Below are 24,810 nucleotides of genomic sequence, written 5' to 3' on the forward strand. Positions count from 1 at the left end.
TGGCCACAAAGAGCTTGGACCCAGGAAAAGCAGCGAAAGCACAGCATGTTCCAGCTCTGGGAGCTGCTGACCTCATGGAACTCATTTCCAGCACGAACCATCATCGATTCCTGACTTCATCCCAGCGCTGCTCTTTGGCAGGCCCAAGGAAGCTGCATCACCTTGACAGTGAACTTCCACCCAGCTAAATGCTTGTTCACTGAGACTGTGCTGAAAACCTTCTGCTTCTAAATTTTGTGTTGTTCTCATTAACAACAGCTGCCCATGGAAAGATTTCCATCCTCAGGTTAGAGCAGCTCTCAAAGAGAGAAAACAACCTTCCTTCTGATCTGCTCTGAGCTGCCTGTAAAAAACAAAAGAAGCCCAGACAAAATCGAAGTAGCATCAAAAGCATGTTTATCAAAGGGGAATCACTCCCAGTCCTGAGGTACTGCATGACCAGTCTTTCCACTTTCTGTCTGGAAGAGCACAAAGGGAGCCCTAAAAGTTCCACTACAGCAAAAGCTGCCCAGAAAGATTCAAGCAGATTCTCCTCCTCTGTGTTGTCCTGTTGGCTGCAGGAAGCTCTGACAGTGTTTTCCCTCCCTGTCCCCCACCAGCAGATCACCACAGCCCCAGCACACAGCCCTGGGAATGATTTCCACAGCTCAGCACTTTCCCAGAGACTCCCTCAGCCAGAAGATTCCCAGCTCTGCACAAACACACTGGGGAAAGGCAACACGGATTTCCCACTCCGGTTCCACTGTGCAGGACCGTTTATTTTGGAATACAGACCACAAGGTCCCATCCCAGCCACATGGAAAGGCAACCACTGCAACTCCCAACTCTTGCAGCTGGACTCCCAGTTGATCCCAGCTGGACCATCACCGACCCCACTCTCTCAGCATTTATGGTGGAAAGCTTAAATCCTTATCACTGAAAGGGAAAGGATGTGAGAATACTCCTGGCTGCTCATTCCATACCTTATTTACCACTTTGCAGGGGTACTTACACAATCACCTCACTCCTGAATACACATTAATGGGTGTCTTACTTCAGCCCTGCTCCTTCAGCAAGTAATTCCAGAAAAGTCCATCTGCCTGAGCCAGCACGGTGTGGGAATTCACCGTTATGCCAAAATACCAAAGAGGTCAGGCACACTTCTTCATCTTCTGCTTAAGACACACACACTGCAGTATCTCTGGCTGGCACCACTCACCAGGAAAAAACACACCCATTTTGCACAAATAGGCACAGAATTTTCTTGACTTCCTCTTCAGGACTAACAAGGAATCCCAAAATCAAACTCCTGCCTGAAGTCAAATCCTTACTTTAATATTTATCCACATTTTCCTCCCTTAGTAGTAGTTTATGTAGCTACAACAAGGACTGTATTCTTCCAGAAATCAATACTTATAAAAATTATTTCCTGGCTATTAAAGACCCTTTTTCATATAACACCTCTGCATTTCTTAAAAAAAACCAAACAACAAACAAACAAAACCAAAAAACCAAACAATTAGGGAAATGTCCAAACCAAAAAATTATTCTGTTCTTTAATTCACTAAATAGTTACCAAGCAAGCAGCACAGCCCTTTGCCACGAAAACATGATAAATGCTGAAGTCCAATCTGCCAGGATGCCTCATTAATAATACCTCATATTCCAAAACCACCCAGTCTGATGAAAGAATTGATCCAAGAATCTGTGCAGAAATACAACCAGAAGAGTTGTGTGCAATAAATCTGCAATTCAGACTATTAGTAATCCATCAGCACAACTGCTCACAGCAAAGTAACTGCAGAACCAGCCTAAAATAATAAATACACAGATAGGGTAGAAACAGGAAACTGCCAGCACCATCCCTACTTCTCCAAAGGGAGGAAGGATCCACATGTGAAAGGACTCTCTGACAAACCAGGAAAATGTATCCATTTGCACAAACTGAGATAAAATACCCTAAAAAGAAACAAACCAAGATTTACTTTTATGCCTGCAAGAATCAATTTTTTTGTGCTATAAAAATGGTTAATGCAAGTTCAAACCATACAAGGCAAACTCTTGAGTTTATATAAAACAGAGCAGCTCTGTGATGAGATGTAAGCTGAGAGCCCACATATATCTGAGTTTTATACAAGTTCTTTATCTAATTGTGTGGACAACTGAGGCTGAAGGAACACAAATGTTGCTTTGGTGATTATTTCCTTTTTGGAGAGGGATGCTGCAAGCAGTCTGCTTTCTGTCATAATCCAACTAAAAGGAATTCTTGAGTCAAAGAAGTTCCCTAGGAGCCAGATGCTTTGTTCTGGCTAAGATTCCATGATGATTCCAGGATTCCATGCTCCTGTGACCATGCCCATTCAATCTTACAGCCACATGTACATATTATGGAGGCATAAAAAGAAAAAAATACTCAAGCCCATTGCTCTCCAAACAACCATGCAAAACATGGCTACACACACTGTGGCAAATGTAAGCCTGAATAAAACAAAAATCATCCTATTGCCAGGGAGAGACTTGTTTTAGACTAATTCATCATGAAATGTCAAAGAAAACATTAATGCAAACCCGGAGTAGTGTTTTAGTCAGCGAGAGGAACTTTCTGTGGGACAGGAATAAATAGAAAAAGGAGAAAAGAACATTTTATGGACTTCCAGACTCACCCACGTTTGGTGGTTTCCCGTAGTTCACTGGGAGTTCTGGGGGTCGGCCCCTGTGCAGAGCTGCAAACGCAGATCCTTTCCATAGTGTGTGTCTGAAGTCTGCACCAGAAAGAGTGGCAAGGGAGAAGAAATAATCAATACATCAAATAAGCAAGAGATCAAGCACCACTCCCAACAGCCCAGAATAAGATTTATCTGTTTGTCAGATTCCTCATTTAAATATTGCAACTCTGCTTTCCAGTTCCCCAGCAGTGTCACTGTAAATGGTTTCAACTTATTTTTGCTTAATTTGGGTGATTATTGACTCTAAATCCATGGAGAGAAAAAGTGAATTTAAAAAGTGGGTGCACTTTATATTGAGGTCCAGCTGAACTCTGCCATGTTTTCCTTCCGCAATGCCAACACTTACAGCACCCCTGCTTAGGAACTGCACATTTGAGAATTCACATTTTGCTGCCTAAAAGTGAGAGAAGTGAGGGTTTTTTCCAATAAATCTGTTTTCCTGCAATATGTGGCAATGTGCCCTCCTTTCAGATTGTCCTCTGCACACCCCCCACCCCCCCCCCAAAAAAATCATTGTTTTAAAGTGAAGACTGTTCTCTTTAAAGACTCTCCAGCTCTCTGCTGCCAACTGGCCTCAGAGAGGCTCCTCTCTAGAACAATAGTGATTTTTCTGAGACTGTTCAAAGTGCCTCAGAAATTAGACCTGGATTTCTTCCATTTCTGGCCATCTGGAGGGAGAGAAATGAGCTTCCACGGTGAGTAAGTGCTAAAACAGAAGGACAGTGCCGCAGGTTGGTGGATCTGTGTAGCACCATGTAGGTCTCTGAACATAAAGTGCACAAGCTGAGGTGACTCAGAGACTCCTGAGAGCACCTTCTGATTAAACCCCAAACTGCTGCTGCACAAAGTATTAAATGATACTCATTAAAAACAGCACTCAGACTTCCTAAAATAGATCCTTCCACCTAAACCCTTCTGTTCCCCTGCAGAAAAATGTTTATTTTCTCTTTACATTTTGCTGCTGTTTGCTTCTAAGCTGCAAACTGAGTGTGAAATGAAGGAAAGTTTCACCTGAATTTCTGCATCCAATTACAGCAAAGCACAGGCAAAACAAAGCTCAGAACCAAAACTCTGTAGGCCAGTGTGTTTGAGAACAGCTCATCCCTTCAGGAGATATCCAATGGAACAGCAGATGCTCGTCAACATCACCACAGGATGCAGGGAATTAAGTGCTCAACTGCCACCAAAACAGGAAGGTCCTGCTCTGCCATCCCTCCTCCTCGCCCAGGATGATGCTCCTCCTCCTGTGTCACCTCCAGCCCTGTGATCCTTTTCCACCAGCTCATTTAACTCACTACAACAAATTTTGCAACATTTCAGCTCTGTGAATCAGCACATCACAGGATCAAGGAAGTTCTGGCTCCTGCAGGGAGGAAGTGGCAGGGGCATGGAGTGAGGAGGGAAGGAGGAATCACTTCAATAGAAGATGGCTCTCAGATCTCTTTAGTTCTAACACAAAACTGCTCTCAGGATCAGTCTCTCAACCAGAGAGAGTTTTTCAAAGGGAAAAGGACTGGTGCTCTCTTCATGAAAGGAACAGGGGCTTTCAAATTAACCTGAAGCGAGGACAAGCAGGAATTATCAGCCTGGCCTTCTCCTACTCCCCAAATGTCACCACCCTGTCCTGTGTCCACACAGCCAGGGAGTCACAGAATGGAAAAAAAACAGGCTGAAAAATAGCCAAGCTCAATGATTTTAGACACAGATGTGTGTAAATGTATGTGGAAAAATTGGCATTTTTCAGATGCATCAAGCCCCTAATCCCATTCACATCATTTACACAAACACAAACCCACTGGGGAAGGAGGAGAGGAAGTAAAAAGATCAGTCAACTGTAGGCAAGAATTGCTTAAAATTACATTTTCAACCCAAGAAAATATATCCAACAGGGCCAGCAACAACTGCATTTTAGGAAGAAAAAAACTGGCAAGCACAGGAGACAAACCAGAGCTCATGAAAACACACAGCCATCCCAACAGGAATGGCAACAAAAGGGGGTTAATCATTAAAACAGAACTCAAGCCCAGATAAACTGAGAATCTTACCTTTTGCTGCCCTCAGGAGAGACTGGCGCCCAACACCCAGCAAAGTCTGCACCCCCAAGACACTCTGGGGGATTTCCTTGTCTAAGAGGGGTCCAAGTCTCTCACAGATCCTAAGAAGATAATCTGGAGGGATGTGTGCATTGACAGCCACCTAAACACACAAACAACACAGACAGTTGAAAACCGGTTTCTTTTTCCTTCTACTGGTAGTACTCTGCTACATATTCAAGTGTAAAATTACTGCAACCAAGCCTTAACCCCCTGAAAATCCCCTCAAAATTAATTATACTGCATTTTAAAGTGATGTGGAGTGTTGCAAAAGCCACAGCAGAAATTTCAGGTTGTAACAGCTTAATTGTAAATTTAGGATATCCCTTCATAAGAAACAAAAATCCCCAGTGCAGTCCTCTGCTCAACTTTTTTTAAGCCTTTTTTACCTTTCAATTCATTCTCTTCTCATTTTTGCTTAACTGAAACACCCTTGCATTGACATCACTGTATGAAGCACATGTGCAAAAGAATAAAAACCTTAAAAATTACCTAAACCCCCTAAACATTACCCTAAAATCAATACTCAGTCTCCTACTTTCCTACTCCTGGGAGTAGGTATCTTTAAGACCCATATGTGTAGGCTCCAATTTTCTCATGTTGGGAAAACATCCTTTATTTTTCCCTTTGGACAGAGACTGTTTTCTATGGAGTGACAACAGTTTTTCTGACAGTCTGTTGGAACAACAAATAACTTGTGCCTCATTATCCAGAATGTCCTGCACTGCCTGACTCCTATATTTACAAACTAGCAGGAAAAGCTGCCCATCAGAGCTCCTTTGACACAGGACACACAGCTCCATCCACCCCTTTGCATGGATCAACAGTCTCCTTCCTACCCAGATCTCAGGGATGTGCCCAGCTCCCACCCCAGCACACAGGAGGGAGTGCCAGGCATCAGGAAGGAGAAGGTCTGTAATTCCCTGCTGCCAAAACATTGTTCACTCAACTGTGTCATCAAACAGATTATTAGGACACGTCGTTGGGAATTTTTTCATTCCAATTGGGCAACAGCAGTGGAGCTACAGGACCCAGCACAGCCAGGCAGGGCTGGATAATGTCACCACCTGCACCACGAGCAGGATCAACACTGTCCCATAATTCAGATTTTAACCAAAAAGAAAAGGGAAATGTCGCTAATTAAATATAAAAATTATCAGTTAATTAAATCTGACTAAAAACTCTTCCAATGTGAATGAAATTCTTGGAGAACGAAGGTATTGGAGAAGGTTCCTCCCTCTACTTGTCCCTCAGTCACTGCTGGTTAAAGAATCATCTCATCAATCATGATGATTCTAAAGATCCCAAATCATTATTTTTTCAGTGCAGGAATGAGAGACCTGATGAGTTCATTAAAATGTTCTCACTCCAGGACTTTTCATCTTGTGAGTGAGCATCAAGGAATGACCTTGTGAATGCTCTCCTGCACTGACAGGTTTCTCCAGTCATTTTAGCTTTTTTCCCTAAAATGGGAGTTCCAGAATTATATTGGCACCTTCCCAGTAGTACAGCCAGTGAAGTTCAGTGTATGAGCACGAATTGTCTTTCACTGTAAATGATGGGATATAACAGAAATTGAAATGAGAGAAAAGGATTATCCAAACTTTGGTATTTGCCTCTATTTTGGAATCATTCCTGAAACACTGTGTAAGTGTTCACACTACAAAATATTTTATGATGGTGCACCAGCCTCCCTTTAGCATGTAAGATTTCTGAAAGGGTCTGAAAGGGAAGTCCTAGAGAGAGAATCTGCAGTTAAGTAAAATCTGAGCATGAAATTCTTATTTCCATGTCTGACAACCAGCAACAAGCCCCTGAGTCACCAAATGCCAATACACAGCAATGTATCAATTTTAAGATTAAAAGATCAAGAAGACCAACCTAGAAGCTCTGAAATTTTATTGCCAGAGCATCAAAAGAACCGAAAACATACCATTCTCTCTGGAAATGTAAAAAATCCAAACCATTTTCCCCATGTAGCACAGCAAACACTCCACCCTGGAGCTGGTTTGGGAGTTTCACCATATTCCACGCCCAGGAAGGTGTAGAATTAAGCCTGACAGCAAACATCCCACTGCAGAGATGGAGCCCAAGGTGTTCCACAAGCAGTCCTGATTAACTCCAAGATGGAAAAGGACTTGGTGGCTTAAAGATGAAGGCACAGTTTTATAGGGAATAGCAAAGAACAAACACTGACACACATGGGGCCCGACAGCATTCCCTGATCACACTTCTTTCCCTGCACGTTTCCATGTTTCTACAACCCACAACAGCCCCAAATAAGCAGCCCTTAATCTGAATATTAGCACTGCTGTTACTAACAAACAGCTCCATAGGCAGGCAGCAAGAGCAGCAAATTCTCCTGATGATTTTTTTTCCATAATAACTTCCAGAAAAAATGCTTAAATCACAGCCCAGAGCTAAACAAGCAATTCTATTCTCAGGTTCCCAAAAGAACTTGAATCAAAAATCCTTCCTTTCACCTCTGTGTGAGAGAGTTGTAAATGGATTTTAAGTATTTTTCTAGAACATGAAGCTGCAAACATCCAGCTGAAAAAACCAACATTTCCCAGATCAGATTTTCCTTAAAAGAAGGATGGAAAAAGGCAAAGTTACAGTTACACCTCTTAATGGGTGCTTGTCCAAATCCCACGTGGCAAAATGAAACAGCAGCAAGGATATTATCAGCTCTTCAAATATATTAGAAAATATTTTAAAATACAATGAGAAAATATTTCAGAAAATAATCAGAAAATGAGAAAGAATTAGAAACAAGTAATACATGCTCAAACCATGCATGTTAAAATAATGCAGAACTGAAAATGTGCTGAGTGAGAATGAATGCTGTAGCTTGGGATAAATCATAAAGAAAATACGTTTTGCTGCCTTGGGATGTGAAAAATCCTATAAAACTTAAAATATGAGAGTAAAAGAATGCAATAGAACCAGGTGAGCTCTCTGACACAGAAACCACACAGGTACAATGGATCTAAAAAGTGAAGGATTAAATGAAGCAAATCTATTTTCAAAAAATCTCCTCTTTTTAGAAAACTCTCCCAGTCCTGACTGCTTGAGCCAGGCTGAGATAAGCTGCTCCAGTGATAAGCACAAGGAAAGAACTATTAGTGAAGTCACGTCAGGGCTCAGAGAAATTCAGCCCCGAAAACTGTTCATGGTCCTGTGGTTGGAAGCATCACCTCAGAGACCACGAGCAAAGAGTCCTCCCTGGAGCTGGGAGAAGCAGCTCCTTAATCCCCGAAACAAAATCCCCTGGTGTGCCTCTGATCCCTGTTTAGACAATGCCTTCAGGCACAGGGTGGGATTCTTGGGGTGTCTGTGCAGGGACAGGAACTGGATTTGATGATTCTTGTGTGTCCCTTCCAAATCGGGAGTCTGTGATTCTACAGCTGCTGACAACTTCTCCTCCAAGGAAGGTTTCAATGAACAGGAAACAAACAACCCAAAAAAGATTCTTTGTGACTACTACTTAAAGTAAGATGTCTGTTTTGCCAGAGATGGGAACCAGGGAGCTCTGGGAACCATCTCTGTTGGAAAATCCAGTGGAACATCTCTTCCAAGCACAGATTTAAGGCAGGAGCTGCAGACTGGAACGAGGCAGCAACACAGCCTTTCTGAGGCTGCTCTGTCCCCACTCCTGCTGGGCAGGCCCAGCTGGGCCTCAGCAGTGGATTTCTCTCCTCCAGGTAGTCATCCAACACTTCCCTCACTTGCCAAAATAACCATCAATTAAGAATCAATTGACAACTGTATCAAAAAGCAGTGGAGGAGGCCAAGAGGCCAAGGCAGCTGAGCAAGCAGGAAATTACTCACAACCTCAAATAGGGAATCTCAGCAAAAGGAACACTGACCTGGACCTGCACAAGATACCAACAATATGCAAATAGACTGGAATTAAAAAAGCCTTTACCCACTGGGGTCCCTGGAGAGAACAGGTTGGAACGACCATGCTACCACATGACATTTTCCTGAGGTGACAAAACTGTAACATCTCTGCTCTGCTAATGCTGGGATTGGCAGGATCTATAAATACCAGCACCTCGAACTCAGGGCTAGTATTAAATCAATGCAGATGGGCAAGGCAGGAACTCGGAGCCAAATCCCATAAGCTGTTCCATACCAGCACAGCCGCTCATGGATGCAAATACCCCACTGTCCAACAACAGCTGATTTTCTGTTTTGCCTGGAATTACATGTTTTTCAGCACAAAGACCAAACCAGGCTGAGCCAGAAGACTCAGCCCATCAGAAAGTTCTTAAAACCAGAGCAGAGCCAGTCACCTTTATCAGGAATAAACAAAGATAATGTGGAACAGCAGGTCACTGGAGACTGTGCTGATAATCAGAGTTGTTCAGCTTGACTCATCTGTACAGCAGCTGACTCCACACCGAGCTGCTGCGGCTCATTTAAAACCAGAGTGCTAATTGCCTGCAAGTTGGACACACTTCAGACCTTCATAAGGCTGGGCTGGACGGGGCTTGGAGCAACCTGGCCTAGTGGAAAGTCTACCTGCCCATGGCAGGGGATGGAATGGGATGGGCTTGAAGGTCCCTCCCAACCCAAACCAGTCTGGAATTCTGTGATTCACTGATCCTCACATGTACAAATACATCTCAATGTATTTCTCAAGACCACCAGCAGTCAATGAGAAAGTCAAACCACTGTGGAGTACACCTGCAGAATTCAGTCTGGAGAAGAAGGAACTGAGGGGAGAGTCATGGAGGGCTACAGCTCCTTCTGAGGAGCAGCTCCAATATCTCTCCCTGAGACAGGGACAGGACCCAGGGAATGGCTGGAAGTGTGTCAGGGAGATTTAGGTGGAGATCAGGGGAAGATTCCTCCCCCAGAGGGTGTCAGGCACTGCCCAGGCTCCCCAGGGAATGGGCACAGCCTCAAGGCTGCCAGAGCTCCAGGAGGGTTTGGACACTGCTCCCAGGGATGCACAGGGTGGGATTGTTGGGGTGTCTGTGCAGGGCCAGGAGCTGGACTGATGGTCCTGTGTGCTCCTTCCAGCTTAGGATACTCTGTAATTACCCTAACATGCAGCCACATGCTGCAGGCAAAAAGTGCTCCAATGTGAAAATAAACAGGAAAAACAAAGGGAACACAAGTGCACATAAACTTGTATTCGGTGTGGTTTTCCTCCCTAGGTACAATTTTTATCAGCATGTCTTAAATTACTCGTCTGCCCTGTGATACCTGACATTTAAAGTAAAAGATTAAGTTAAAAAAAAAAAAAAAAGGAACAAACAAATCTCACAGTGAGATTTCAGAGCTTTCAGATCTTGCCTAAAAACTCGAGTGAAGTGGGAGTAGACATTCCCTAGATAAAAAACATCCAGGAGCCATTGGGCTGTTCTATCTTTATCACTCCCAAAAGCTCAGGAGCCGTAACAACGTACTCAGTGGTCACAGTATTGACATGTTTTCTGAAAAATACCACTCAGAACTTGAACAGCCACACTGAGAATGGAAAACAAAGCTGAAAAAACAGAACAAGAAATACTCTGTCTGAATATTAGGCAAACAAACAAATCAGACTTCTCTGGGTTGTAAACTCCCATGAATTCAATTACCTGCCTGACCAGAGTAGCTGCACCACCCAGCTGAGATTGTAAATGATTTTGGGGTTCTGCCTGTAAAAAGCAGAAATGGGTAGAAAAAAACCTCTTTACCTCCAACTGCTGGCATCTCCAATTTAATTTTGGTTCATTATGTGCCTGAGATAATTAAAATGAAGGTCAGAGTGCTTTGTGTCCTTCACAACCCTGGCTCTGTTCTGAACATGGCATTCAGACATCCAGCCAGCCCTGAAGTCGAGGAGCTCAGGTTAATAAACAATCATATGCAGCCAAAAGTCCAAATTCCAAACACAGCAAATCCTAAGCAATGAGGGAGAAAAAGCCTTCCTTCAACATCCTTAACACTCTGAGGATTCACAGAGAGAAACCCAGCTCATCCCACCTGGCATCAACCTGTCTCACTGTAATGATTCATTTATAATCCTGGTCCTTACTGCAAACCATGAGAAACAGTTAAATAATACTAGATAAAAAGGCAAACTAAAAGCATTGGTTAGTGCTGATTATTTTAAGACATAGGAAAAAAAAATCTTAAATTAAATGATGAGTTTATACAGAAAGAAGAAATGTCCCATTAACTCCAAAACTCACTCCAAAATGGTTTTTCTCTCATTTCTGAAATGTTAAAGAAAAGTACATATTTCAACATGTAAAATAATAAAAACAGGTTTTAAGGCTTTTATATCTGTGCCACAGAAAATAAAAGGAAAAAAATTAGATGTTAATTGAATTAATTGATAGGCAAAACCACTCTCTCTGACACCAGACTTCACAGGGGCACTGCTAATATTCCTCTTGGATACTGGGTGCAGTCCCACACTAAACCTGAGGCAGCCCACAGTAAAGATTTCAGATTCCCTAGGAAGACCATAGAGCATTTATTGAATGCAGAACTTACTCTATGCCTGCTCACTCAATTTACAGTCCCAGAATTATCCACAAGATGTGTGAGGAAGCCCAGCTTCCACCTGAAATGCTGAATAGGCTTTGGAAAGGGAAAGGCAGCGGGTCCAAAGGTCTCCTCTGGGCACAAGGAATTCTGTCCACACCTGAACTCCTACAATGTTGCTAAAGTGGGAAATCAGCTCCTGAGCCAGATGCAGAGGAGTTTGAGCAACAGTCATGGCAAAATCCCACGTCACCACTGCTCCATGAGAGCCGGGAGAGGCCGGGGCGTGCTTTCCATTCCTTCCAGGTGAGGAGCCAAGCGCTGCTCGCAGGTATCAATGCTATAAACGCTTTTGGGAAGTTTACAGCCTTCCAACTGCAAAGTGCTACATCAGCGCCACACGACATTGCCCAGAGCTCCCAGAAATGAAACCAAGGCCGTCTGGACCCTTTGGAAAAGGTCTGGAACGGCTTCAGTTTTGTGGCTTTCACACAGACACATTTCGGGGGTGCGGGGCCAGGGGCCACCCCCCACCCCCGGCCTTGCGGAGGGACTGACCTTCCTCAATGACACACATTCACAGGGTTTATACCTCGGCAAAAGCAGCCACTCCGTGTATTTCACCGGCATTTAACAGCCAGAACACAACACTTCCTAACCCCTCCTTTCCTGCCTGACAGCAGGCCCAGACGCCGCGGCGAGGGGCGGGTTTCGCGCAGGCCGCCGCAGGCCGGGAATCCCTGACCCAGCCCGGCAGCGCCGGGCCCGGCGGCACGTCCGGCACGTCCCCCCCGCCGGGCCGCGGGAGTACGGCCGAGCCCGGCCCGGAGCGGGGCAGCCCCGGGGCCGCGGGCGAGGCGGCGGCGATGGCGCGGGGGGTCCGGAGGGGACCCGCGCCCCGCGCCCCCCGCCCCGCCGGCTCCGCCGCGGCGCCGCCGCAGCCAATCAGCTGCCGTCTCACATCGCCGCGCACCGCTCTTCGCGTTGTAAGGCGCAGCGCCATTGGCCGCGGCGGGCCCCGGTGCGTGCCCTCGGATAACCCCCGGCCCCACAATAGCGCGGCGCGGCCGCTCCGCCGGTGCCACCGGGCGGCCCACGGGGGTCTCACCGGCAGCCCCCGGCCCTACCGCGCCTCCGCTCTCTGCCCTCCCTTCCGCTCCGTACCCCGCGGCCCGCCGCGGCCTCGGCGGGGCGCAGCCCGCAGCCCCGGTGGGGGGGACCAGACAAACGGGGCGAGGGGGGGGAACGCGGCGCCCGGTGCGGCGGCGGCGGCGCGGGGGGCGGGGGGAAGTTGTCGGAAAAGTCAGGAGTGAAACTTGTCTCACCAGGTCCTCGAAGCTCCGGCGGTGCTCCTTGCCCTGCCAGTCCAGGCGCCGCGGAATCAGCTGCGGGAGGGACACGGGGACGGGGGCGGCCGTCAGAGCCCGAGCGACCCCTCACCGGGGAGATACCCCCGGTACCCACCCGCGCCCCCCGGGATGGAGCCCCCCGGCCGCTGCCCCCGGCCCCGCCGCGGGGCAGCCGCGCTCCCGCCGGGCGTCCCGGGCGGAGATGGGCTGGGTTAGACGGGGCAGGGCAAACGCCGACCCCGCCGTCCCGAGGGCTTCCCCCGTCCCGCCGGGGCAGACGCCTCACCTGGTGCTCCTCCAGCTCCTCCACCAGTACCTGGGGACAGAGGGACACACAGACACACACAAAGGACGTGAGTCCGGCGACCGCAGCGCACGGCTCCGCCGCCCCGTCCCGTCCCGTCCCGTCCCGTCGCCGCCCGGCCGGCCCGGCCGGAGCGCCGGCTCCGCGCTCACCTGGGCGGATTTCTTGCAGGGTCCGGACTGCAGGAACCGTGCGATCAGGTAGTAGAGCTCTGCGGAGGGGCGGGGGAGAGGGGGTTAGACACGGTTAGAACGGAGGGGATGCGGAGCGCAGCCCCCGCCGCCAGCGATACCCACCGGCTTCCAGCTGGGTCGGGGCGGCCGCCGCCGCCATCCTCCTCGGGAGGGGGAGGGGAGGTGGCGGATGGCGCCCCGGGGGGACTCGGCTCCTAGTGCGGGCGCAGCCCCATGCCGAAGCGGCGGTGCCGGTGCGGGGCGCGGGTCCCGGTGCGGGTGCGGGCGCGGGTCCCGCCCGGGCTCATCGCGGCTCCGCGGACCGAGCGCCGCCGGCACCGCCCGCACCGCCGCCGCCCGCCGCCGGGGGGCGCGCGCGGCAGCGCCGGGCGGGCGGGGGGGCAGGAAGGGCGGGGCGGTGACGCGCCGCGGGGGGGCTCCCGCCACTTCCGGGCGGCGGCTGAGGAGGAGGAGGAGGAGGAGGAGGAAGGGGAAGGGCCGGGCCGGGAGAGCCGGGAGATGCCTGAGGCGTTTGGCCGCCGTCACGCGGCAGCGCTGAGCCGGGCTGTGCTTCAGAGGACCCGGTAGCCGTCACGGGGGAGCGCTAACGGCCTCTGTGCTCGCGGCTTCGGCCCTCAGAGCCTCAGCGCTCCCGGTGACCCCGCCTCAGCGCTCACAGCTCCGGCCCTCAAGACTCCAGCCCTTCCTCACGGCCACAGTGTTCTCGGCCTCAGTGGTCGTGGCCTCCTGCCTGGCAGTGCCTGGGAAATGGAGCCCCATGTGGGCCTCAAATGAAGCAGTCTTTATGTGAACGAGGGGATTCTGGAATCTTGGGATCCTGTCAAGGACAAGGGGGATGGAACCCACGCGTGTGCTGTGGAGGGAACACAGGAGGGAGTGCGAGGTGGGGAGGTGTCAGCGCTCCCGGGCTCCCGGTAAACAAGGCCTGGCTGCAGGGAAATGTCTCAGGTTCGGGTAGCTTTAGGAGTCAAATAAAAGTGCTCCCAGAGAACAGGAAACTCAAATGCGATGGATACAGCACCCATTCTCCTCAAAGAACAAAGGGGTCAGACTCAGTAGATAGTTTTAATAGAAGGAAGTATTATTCCATGTAAGCATATTGCCAGAGCTCCTGAAATCAGTGTCACTTCAGCAATAAGTTGTTAAAACACATAAACTGAATGGTATTTTATCTCAAGTACCTGGCATTTGGTGTTAGAACTCCAGAGCCTTGGCAGTATAAAAACTGTTGTCATCATGGAATAACAAAAGACAACCTCTTTTCATGTCTGGAATATCGAGAGCTGAATCACTGTGAGTCGATGCTCTGGAAATATTAAGAATAAATTGAGTTTGAACATATATTTATAGCAGCTGCTGAAGACTGGGTTTGTTGTGAAGCACTGGCTCAGAGTTTTCTTGCTGTGCAGTCAGGTTGCAGTCCTTCCTGGTGGCAGCTCCACAGGATGCCTCCAGGCACCCAACCAATCTAGGGAGAAGGATTTAGGGATTTGGCATTAAGCTGCTCCACATAATTCACCTGTACTCACCTGCCCCGTCATCCAGCTGTGGAAGTTGTTTTTTGCCAGGAGCTTGGATTAACTGGATGATGTGTGCACCCTGTTTCCTCTTCATTGTCCTCTAAAGTCCTTGAGTTGTCAGTGGCAGTTTGGTGGAAGGGGCCTTAAAGCTCATCCTGTCCCACCTTCTGCCATGGGCAGGGACACCTTCCACTATCCCAGGCTGCTCCAAGCCCTGTCCAGCCTGGCCTTGGACACTTCCAGGGATCCAGGGGCAGCCACAGCTTCTCTGGGCCCCCTGTGCCAGGGCCTCACCACCCTCCCAGGGAAGGATTTCTTCCTAATATCCCATCTAAACCTCCTCCATCCATGGATCCATTCCTGTGCCAGGCCCTCAGCACCTTAATAAAAATTTCTTCCTAATACCCCACCTAACTCTGCTCTCTCCCAGTGGGAAGCCATTTCCCCTTGTTCCAAGTCCCTTTCCATTTTTCTTGTAGGCTCCAAACAATTACTCTTGGAATGTTTTCAGGGCAGGATCATTGTTCCACTTGTCAGTGGACAGACACAAGGTGCCTCCTCACCAAAATGTGAATTCCAGTGGCTTCCCAATAGTAACAGCTCTCCCAGCTTCCCAGCATGACCCTAGAGCTTCACAGGAGAGACAGGGTGAAACTGCTGTTCTCAGAATGAATTCCCAGCCAGGAGAAGCACACAATGATCCCACTCTCCAGAGAGGTAATGTTTCTCCCACCTGTCTTCAGAGCTCAGAACTGCAAGCTCATCTTTTCATGCTTGATGGGAAGGCAAAGGAGAAAACACAGATGATGTTTTATATTATGCCCTGAAAGTACAAATCCATCTTCCTGAGCTGAACAGAATTCCGTGTCAGGGAAAAACAGCCCCATAAATACTGTCCAGCACCATGTCCTGGTGCATTCCAGTGCCAACAGCTCCTTAATATATCCATGCTTAGGTGAGACCCCCTAGCTGCAGAGCTGCCTCCAGCCTGGGATACCCAGCACAGGAAGGACATGGAGTTGTTGGAGCAAATCCAGCGAAGGCACCAAGATGATCAGAGGGATAGTGCAGCTCTGCTATGAGGAAAGGCTGGGAGAATTTGGATTGTTCAGCCTGGAGAAGAGAAGCTCCATGGCGACCTAATTGTGCCTTCCAGTGCCTGAGGGGAGCCCACAGGGAGGATGGGGAGAGACTAGGTGGGTCTGGAGTGCCAGGACAAGAGGGAATGGTTTCCCATTGCCAGAGGGCAGGGTTAGGTGGGATACAGGGAAGGAGTTCTGCCCTGTGAGGGTGGGGAGGCATTGGCACAGGGTACCCAGAGAAGCTGTGGCTGCCCCTGGATCCCTGGAAGTGCCCAAGGCCGGGTTTTACAGGGCTTGGAGCAACCTGGGATAGTGGAAGGTGTCCCTGCCCATGGCAGGGAGTGGGGCTGGATAGGCTTTAAGGCCTTTCCAATCCAAACCATTCTGGGATTCCATGATTTTGTATTTCTTTAGGAATGTGATATTTCCTTGGTACCTTTTGGTGCCTTACTGAATCTCTCCACTCATGATTTGCTATTATTTGAGCTTGGGGGTGGCACAGGTGACACTGCAGCACCACCAGGCAGGATTGTTCTGTTTGGGCCTGTCTAGAGCCCGTGGGGATTTCTGCAGTAACTAAAAGGGGCTTTCAAAAGCCTGGGATAGAAAATGCTCCCAAAGTAAGCTTATCCATGCCTTGCTTATGTCCTTCCTGCAGCATTCCAGCTGAGAGCCTGGCCACTCCTTGCTTGGTGCTCAATCCATGACCTTGTGTCAGTGCCCAGCCGTGCTTGGTGTTGCTCCACAACGTGTCTGAGATAGATTCCTGCATCAGCAGGAGGGGAGAGTGTTGGGAATGCCCCAGGTGTGTCCTGTGTGTGCTGCAGGGCACAGCTGTGCAGGTACCTGCACCAGGGGTACAACCAACATTCCTCATTCCCAAACAGTTCACAGGGAGCTTCCCTCGGCCTGGCTGTGCCTGGACTGTGCTGCTGTGCAGTCATTCCCGAGCCTCTTCCCAACATTCCTGACTCCCTGGCATCTCAGCTCCCTCTCCTTAATCCTCTTCCAGTTGCTTCGTTCCTCCCCAAGCCTGCTACAAGGGCTGTTACCGATATCTCTTCCCACCTCTCCCGGGTTTTCCCCTCCAGGAGTCATGTCTGGTGAGTAATGCCCATCCTCTCTTTCCCCAGGAGCTCCATTTCCACACCACTCGAGGATCCTGCAGCTCCATGACTCATCTTTTTCCAGATCCTCTGCATCCAAGCAGCAGCATGCTGGGGGTGATAGTAAATCTCGGAGTGAAAGCAGGATTTTATGGATGTGCTGATTCATCTTTCCTCAGAGCAGAGCTGTGTTATGTAAATGCCAGCAGCAGCTGGTGGCAGGAGGAGGGAGAACAGACTAATGAGCCACGGAAGCATTCAGGAGCAGAGATGCTTTAAGGAAGAAGCTGGATTGTAGCTGTTTCCATACCACTCTTTCAATAAATAAAAACTAAAATTTTTGAGGGATTTTAGGAGTAGGAACTGATGACATTCAAATACCCATCACTTCTCCCCATTTGGTGTTGTAGGGAGTTTTACTCTCAGTTGTAGTTGAAAGTAATACTCAAAATTTGACTACAAAATTAAGTGGTCTTCCTCACAATCAGCTTGTAATACCAGGTAAAGGTGTCTCTCTCATATTTTATGTATGATTAGTCTGTCCTCACGAGTCAAATCCTGCTTTAGCTGTGTGTGGAAACAGAACTGTGGTTTAGCATAACCAGAAATGTACAGTTAAAAATAAAAAAAAAGCAGGTTAAGAGTGGAATTGTGTATGTGTGGTAGGTTTACCTGCATTGTACCTTTCCAGCAAATGTAGATGGGGATGCACATGCCTGAATCCAGCTGCTTTGAACACTAGAACAAATCAAGCATTTTTGTCTTTTTTTTTTTTTTTTAATATATTTTCTGTGTACATTTCATAGAATACCCTAAGTTGGAAGCAACCCACAAGAATTTCTATGAACATCCTGTTCATCTTGGGACTTTCATATGGAGCTAAATGTCAAACAAGGATAGTAGTTAAATCCAAGTTTTTGTTTAGCTGATTCAAAAATAAGAGCTGTTCAGAAGGAATTTAGGAGTTGGTGCCTTGTTCTACATACTTGTGAGTAAAGGAATATTGAAAAGTCCAAGCTTATTTTGAGATCTTTACATACAGAAACCTCAAATTTTGATATCATTGTTTATTTTAAAAAATAAATGAGGTGCAAAATAATTAGCACTAATTACAGTTGCCGGAGTGCAGGGCACACCAACATCCTGTTTTTGCAGGACAAATCTCCAAGTTCCCACTCCTTCCTGTGGTTCTCTCCCTCGACAAGAGCCGTTAAATAATAACTAAATAGCTGTTAGATATTACACAAGATCTGCTCTAGGATTTTGGCTATTTTTAATAATTTAATTCCTCTGCTGCATCATTCCAGTCATTCCTCTAGATGGTGCCAGACATCCAAGAGTTGGTGCGGCATTATCCCGTAGGAAGGCGATGGAGGAACGGCCAGGACGCCGCTCGCCTTTGTTTCTAAATTCTGTCTTGCAATAGTTCATCTTGTTGACAAACTACTTGTTCCGCTGATGTAAATACGATGGTTTTTTTTTTCCTTTTGAGAATCCTAAAATCCATTCAGCCTAAATTCCACCTGCCTGAAGCAGTGTCCTCCCTTGCTCCGTGGACTGATCCATATCTCATATTCCTTATGGCAGCCATTAGCTGCTGTGAGCTGTGATCAGTGTGTGCAGCCCTGCTGCGACTGTGGGAACTTAATCTGCCTGGTTTGCAAAGCAGTGAAATTTCTGACTATTATCTAAACATTTCTCCCTATCTCTGTTTCACACAGAAATGCCAAATCCAGCTGTGGATGAAACACGCAGGAAAAGGGGTGGCTCTGTGTCCCTGTGTGCTCTGGGCTCTGCCAGCAGAAGGACCAGGGGAATGATGTCAGTGTCAGATCCATCCTCAGCATCTCTGAATTCCAACTTTATACCTCAAAGTGCCTGGAACCCCCCAAGTTTTATAGCAGCAAAATTACTCCTGGGTGTAAGTGACCAGGTAGGTTTAGTTATTGGTGGTGTTGCTACTGCACTCAGCATGATCCCTGTCTAAGGGCCTGATTCTGACCTGTGTCTCCTGCTTGGGATCAAGCCCCCCATTCCCAACCGTTCCCAGTTTCTCCTGACATGCCTGTGGCTGCTACCAGTCCAAGGGTCCCCTGCACAAGGATCTCACCCCAAAAATACCGCCTGATATCACTACTGGGCTAATTCAGCAATTTCAAGTCATGCTAAATATTTGTAAATAGTTCTTTGATGTTCTGTTTGTGATTTTTTAGGTTTATAGGGCCAAACCCTGCATTTTTGGCTTTTCGTGGAAGCCTGGGCACAGAGCATCTGACTGCAACTGGGAATTCATCACCTCTCTCCCTGGACATGCAAATTTTACTGGAACTCCCTCAGCTAAGTAAACAATTTTAATAAAATTACATCCCTCTCTATCCCATACCTTTTTCCATAAAGTTTTGAGGATTTTTGTGGTTTAATTATATTTTTCATTTTACAAAAATAACAGAAATATCAGAAGGAGTACAATAGGGTTTCTTAGAATGCTGCTTTTATTGAAATAAAAGGTTATAAAATAGTTTAATGTGTTTTTTATATTTATTGACATCCCTAACAGGCAGACATTGTAAATAAGCTCATTAATACTCTTTAAATACAGTCTTATCAAATTAATTCTCAATTACTGCATGAGGTGATGGATTAGAAAACTGTCCTGTGTAAATATGCCCACAGGAGTGTGAGTTTAGAATGAACTTTCTAAGTCACTAATCATGGAATCTGGGGATGAGATTTTGGAACATTTCTAAAAGTGCTGTCTCATGCAGGAATTCTCTTCCCATTATTTTTATTTATTGAGTATAAAGCCTCTTATCAGGATCTTTAATTGGAGATGACATCGCCCTCTTATCCCTCTTAAGGAAAAACTTTAACATGGAAACTTCCATAAATTCCTCTGCAGTAAAGTGACCCCATATTTCATTTAATTCTTGTACTTCCATCATTTAATGGACATTCATGTTCTCCTGTAGCCTTCCACCTTTGTATCTCTGGGAAAAGTCTTTCCTCTGATGTCCTCAGGAGTTCAGATGTCAGAATCTCTTTTTATTTTTTGCCTTAAATTATTAGGGCTTGAGACATAACCTGCTAATATATGTTTTGTGTGTCATCTTTATTTGGAGAGGCCTGACATTCTTGGAAGGTCTTTTAAACTGTTTTTTTTTTTTTTGATTGAATGACTAATTTAATTTAATTTCCAGTGAGGTGGTTTTCAACACCTGCAAGTTCTTGCCCTGTTGGCTGTTCCCTTTCATTTCTCTTACACCAATAAAAGTGTATTTAGAGTTTGTGAAGTCCCTGAATTCTGTGTGGTTGAGTTTCTTCTGGAAAACCACCAGGGGTGGAAGGTGAAGCTGTGAAGGCCCATGGTGTCCATAAGGAAAGAATTGTGCCATCAGTCCTTATTTCCCTGAGGTGTTCATTGTTATCCCTGGATTGTAATGGGACAAGTGTGGAATTTGATTGTAGAGGTGGAAAAAAACATCTCCTGTTCGTTCTCCACATTGTCCTTGAAGTCTAAAGGATCTTACATTTTCCATTTCCTGCTGAGGATCCTCTTCTCTCCATGCATTTCCTGATGTCTCTGGACACCTTTCTCTCTCCTGCTCTGTGCAGTCAGTAGATCTCAGTCTTTTCTTTTTTTTTTTTTTCCTCTCTTTGCTCCTTCCTCCTTCTTCCTGACTGAGGTTGTTACAGGTCACACCTTTCAGAACTTGACTTTCTTCCAGCCCCATCTTCCCATCTTGACTTTGCTGCTATGGACTCTGCCAGTCCCCCATGCCCTTGTGTCCTGGGGGTTTTGTCCTTGCTGATTCCAGGATGTTTCTGAAGTGGCCAAGGAACATTTCCATGGGAGACACAGTGCATCCTGAAATGGGATATGGAAAAATCCCACTGAGAGTGATGCTGACCTCTTACTGCAGGTTTCAAGCAGACATTGGAGAAATCCTGGGAGCTGAGAACTGAGGGAGGGATTTAGGGAGACCAGAGGCTCATGAGATGCATCAAGACTCTTTAAAGCCTTGTTTTGTCTTTCTTGAACATGTGGAAAACAAACCAGGCTGCGGCATTCCCTCCCTGTCGGGAGAAGAAAGCAGCAGGACAAAATCTGTTGTTGGAATTTCCCTGCAGCAGCACTTCCATCCCTCCCACCTGAGGGCAGTCGGGGTGAGCCATGGCCATGCTTGGGGGGACTCATCCCAGGGGACCCGGCTGTCCCAGAGCTGGGCACTCTGCTTTGTTCCCTGCAGCCCCACCCACCCCCTCAGCCAAAAATGACGTTTTTCACCAACTGCAAAGCCTCCTGCTCCTGCTTTAATGTTAATTTTGGGAGTGTTCAACTGGACTCTGAGCTACCTCATCCAGGAATCCGCGTGGCAGCCCCAAGGTCCAGCCCCATCTGGGTGACAGAGTTTGTTTCCTTTGGCAATGTGGATTTAACAACCGGGCTTCCAGCCCTGGGAATCATTTCCCTCAAATAGCTGCAAAATAAATGATGGGACATTTTCCAGTGTAGTGCTGCAACCACCCAAAACACCACTGTAAAATTCACAGAGGCCAGGCAGAGTGAGTGTATTAAGCAAGGCTTAGGGGGATTATGGAATTAAATTGGGAGCCCCTTCCACCCTTCCCCCAGTCAAAGACATTCAAAAATAAATATTAAAAAAGGGTGTTAAAACAATGGCTTTGGCTAAAACCTCTGTAAGCAAAGAACCTCGTTGTGGAGGCTGTTGCTGAGCTGTGGACTGGTGTGTTCAGGCTGTGTTCCAGAGGGTTTCCATCAGGGATCCGGGATAATCTCAGGAACACCCAAGGGCCGTGGCTGGAACGCTCCCAGAGTGGCTCTGCTTCCCAAATTCCCTCTGCAGAGGAGAAGTGCACCAGCCCCTCGTACAGCACAGGACCTTGCCTCCTCTCCTCTGGATCCTGCTGCTGCCTTTGGCATTCCTTATCCTCTGCCTGCAGTTCCCAGCTCTGTCCTTTTCCCAACATCAGGAACATCCTGCTCCTTTCAGGGAGAGTTTGTGCAATGAAAGCTTTGCTTTAATCTGGGCTGGATTTAGCCAGATGCTGCAATCCTGGGAAGGCTTACACAGGGCTCAGGTCTGCCATGGGAATGTAGCCTTGATTTGATAATCTGGGAATGGTTTATTTAAAATTAAAAACATAGAAAACCTTTAAAACAGCTTTTTTCTTTTTGAGCTTCTTTTGGCCTTGCAGTAGAACAGGCACCCAGGCTCTCGGTCACAAATAGGGCCTGGCACCCATGAAATAGGTTTTAGGCTAATGAGGCACACTGTGCCTGCTTTAATTAAATTAATTAGAGCCAAAAAAACCCCATTTCCCATTAAATCTTTAGCATCATAATAACACAATGAATTTAAATATTTAATATAAAAATACATAAAATTAAATATTAATTTCAAATACACTTACAGAGCCCATTTGACCCAAATGACCCCACAAATATTCCCTTACCAGAGAATCCCTTTTCTTTGCATCTTTATTAATGTGATTACAGACCTTTGTATTTAAAATCTTTATTTTAGTACAATTCTCTTGGTAATAAAATAAATTCATGAGACACCTGTGCAGCAAGAAATAGGATGTACAGAGATTTTAAGCGATTGGAGGCAAACATGGCTTATTCTTGCCCATGTCAGGGCCTGGGGTAGATGAGCACAATGACACCAGAGGCAGCTGAGTGTATTAATTAGTGCTAATTAATAAAGCACCGGGTTATCTTTGACCTTCTCACAGCTCACTGCACGGGCTGAGGAGGAAGGATAAGGAATAAGCAGAGGAAAATCCTTTTGGTCGGAGTTTTTCTGTGCCTGCCTCTCCTCTCTGCCTCCCCCAGGTCCTGTGTCCCCCATGCCTTAGCAGGGAGCAGTGACACCTCATCCTGCAGTCTGGAATTCCAGGGAATCCTGCAGCCCCGTGGGAAGCTGCTGCCTGGGAAGGGGCTGGGGATGCTGACTGCTTGTGACAAGTCTTGCCTGGGAGAAAACCAACACGGCAGCGGTTGGAAACCTGAATGATGTCACTATGGCAACAAAATAACTCACCTTAAAATAAAATGTGCATTGGAAGCAACCTCATGTGCTCAGGGAATACAGGGAGGAAGCTGCTATTTTTTATATGTATATATATTTTTATGTTTATGTATTTCTTAATATTTTTTCAGCTTCCTGAATTCTTGCCCTGTTACCAGATACTGATGCAGATATAAGAAATATTTTAATTTCTCTCAGCAATGAAATGAAACAGAACATGACCAGACCTCCAGAAGAAGGAAAAATGTGTTTGCTGGAGGGCAGGAAAACCCTGGAGCTGCTGATAACTACAAGTCATTCTGATGGATGTGAGATCCAGACTATCAATATCCGCAGCTCACGGCAGTGATTTGGGACTAATTATTGCTAATATTTTTCATGGATGTAGTCCATCCCTTTCCAACAATTCCAAACTCCATTTCCATATTTGTTCTTCCCAGACAGGTTTCCCCTTGTTTCTCCATTAAATAACAGCAACAGGTGGAAACGGAGAGATTTCTCTGGAAATTCCAAATTCTCCCTGGCTCTTTTCATCCCATGAGCATCCCAGCCAGGTTGGAACTGTGGTGATTCGGGCACAGCGCTGCTGGTGAGATGTTCCCAAGTTTTCCCATAATCCTGGATGTTTTTTAGGCTGGAGTGAGTGACTTTGACCACCTCAGTGTGAGGGGAGCCAGGATGGGAAGTGCAGTGGGGGATGAGGCCGTGAGCTGTGCCGAGCTGTAGCAGCCCTGGCAGCTCCTCAGAGAACCAACCCCGGATCCAAGTCCTGCCAGGCTTTTCTCCTGCTTGCCAAGGGCAAAGAGCATTTATGGGATGAAGCATAAAGCCAGGGAAAGCCCAGAACCCCTGATCTGGTTCTGCAGTGCCCCTTGACTAATCCAGGGTAAAAATAGAAACACAAATTGTCCAGTGTTTTGCTGGGAAGCAGAAATCGGGCAGTGCTTGAGTTTGAATCACCCAGATGATGCGCTGCAAGAGGGGGTTGTTGCTCTGGAAATCCCAGTGATCCCCAGGGACTGGGATCACGGTCCAGGTGGAGAGATGTTCCCACTGCTCCAGCGGGCAGAGCGGGGCTGGTGCTGGAGCTATTTTAAGCCGAGCAGAGGCAGAGCCTTCATTGGTGCTGTGTGTGCTGGGAACAGCATCTGCCTGGGAATGGGCAAAGAAGTGCTAAAGGCTCCACAGCCACAGGTTTTTCCATGGTTTTTGCAGAGTTCAGCCCATTCATGAAAGCCATGGAAAGCTCAGCACATCCCAGCAGGAATCGTCAGCACCCACAGCTGCATGAGCAGCTCTGGACTTCCAGTTCTTGCAGTGCAAAAATAAATACATTTACAGAATAACTGTATTTTATATAATACTTATATAATGTATAATTCTATATTATAATTATATTACATAATATCATAATTTTCCTCCCTATATCCCATTTTCTGAGAGCTTTGCACCCTGTTCGATGGCAGTGAAAATAATTTACTTCCAACCACTGCTTTTATAGGAAACCAGAAAAAGTGGATTAAAAGGAATGAGGTTATGGAGCATGAAAAAATACTCCAAAACAACTGTGGAGGAGGGAAGAAGAGATTCTGCTCTGGCCCCGGGTGAGTTCAAGGGGATGCTTCAGATACTTGGGTGCCAAATAATGCTAATAATTGGGAATGTCATATTTTGACGTCATCAACACAGCATCCAGACACTGCCTCTCTCCTTCCCATCGGTATTTCCTTGCAATCCCACATTCCCTGCAGCCTGTGGTCATTGGGAGAGCCGGGAATAGCTGCTGTGGCTCCCTGCTCCCTGGCAGCGCGGGAGGGATGAGCCGAGATTGAAATCGTTTCCTACCATTCACATGAAGACGACTCCCAACACCGGCTCCGGCTCCATCCACATCACTCCTGCACCCCATCTCTGC

At 47.1% G+C, this 24,810-nt stretch overlaps 1 protein-coding gene across 1 annotated transcript in view; it reads right to left on the minus strand.

Moving 5' to 3' along the window:
- Positions 1-13,465, minus strand: part of BRWD3 (bromodomain and WD repeat domain containing 3) — a 49,867-nt gene extending 36,402 nt beyond the window's left edge. The window contains exons 1-6 of the mRNA XM_058848053.1: positions 13,237-13,465; positions 13,093-13,151; positions 12,923-12,952; positions 12,613-12,672; positions 4,751-4,901; positions 2,643-2,741 (exon numbers count right to left, since the gene is read on the minus strand). Of these exons, the coding sequence (XP_058704036.1) occupies positions 2,643-2,741; positions 4,751-4,901; positions 12,613-12,672; positions 12,923-12,952; positions 13,093-13,151; positions 13,237-13,273 (436 nt within the window). The 5' untranslated portion in view covers positions 13,274-13,465. The remainder of the gene's footprint in view (positions 1-2,642; positions 2,742-4,750; positions 4,902-12,612; positions 12,673-12,922; positions 12,953-13,092; positions 13,152-13,236) is intronic.
- Positions 13,466-24,810: the final 11,345 nt, after the last annotated feature.

This window comes from Poecile atricapillus, chromosome 12, assembly GCF_030490865.1.
Source record: "Poecile atricapillus isolate bPoeAtr1 chromosome 12, bPoeAtr1.hap1, whole genome shotgun sequence".
Classification (NCBI taxonomy): domain Eukaryota; kingdom Metazoa; phylum Chordata; class Aves; order Passeriformes; family Paridae; genus Poecile; species Poecile atricapillus.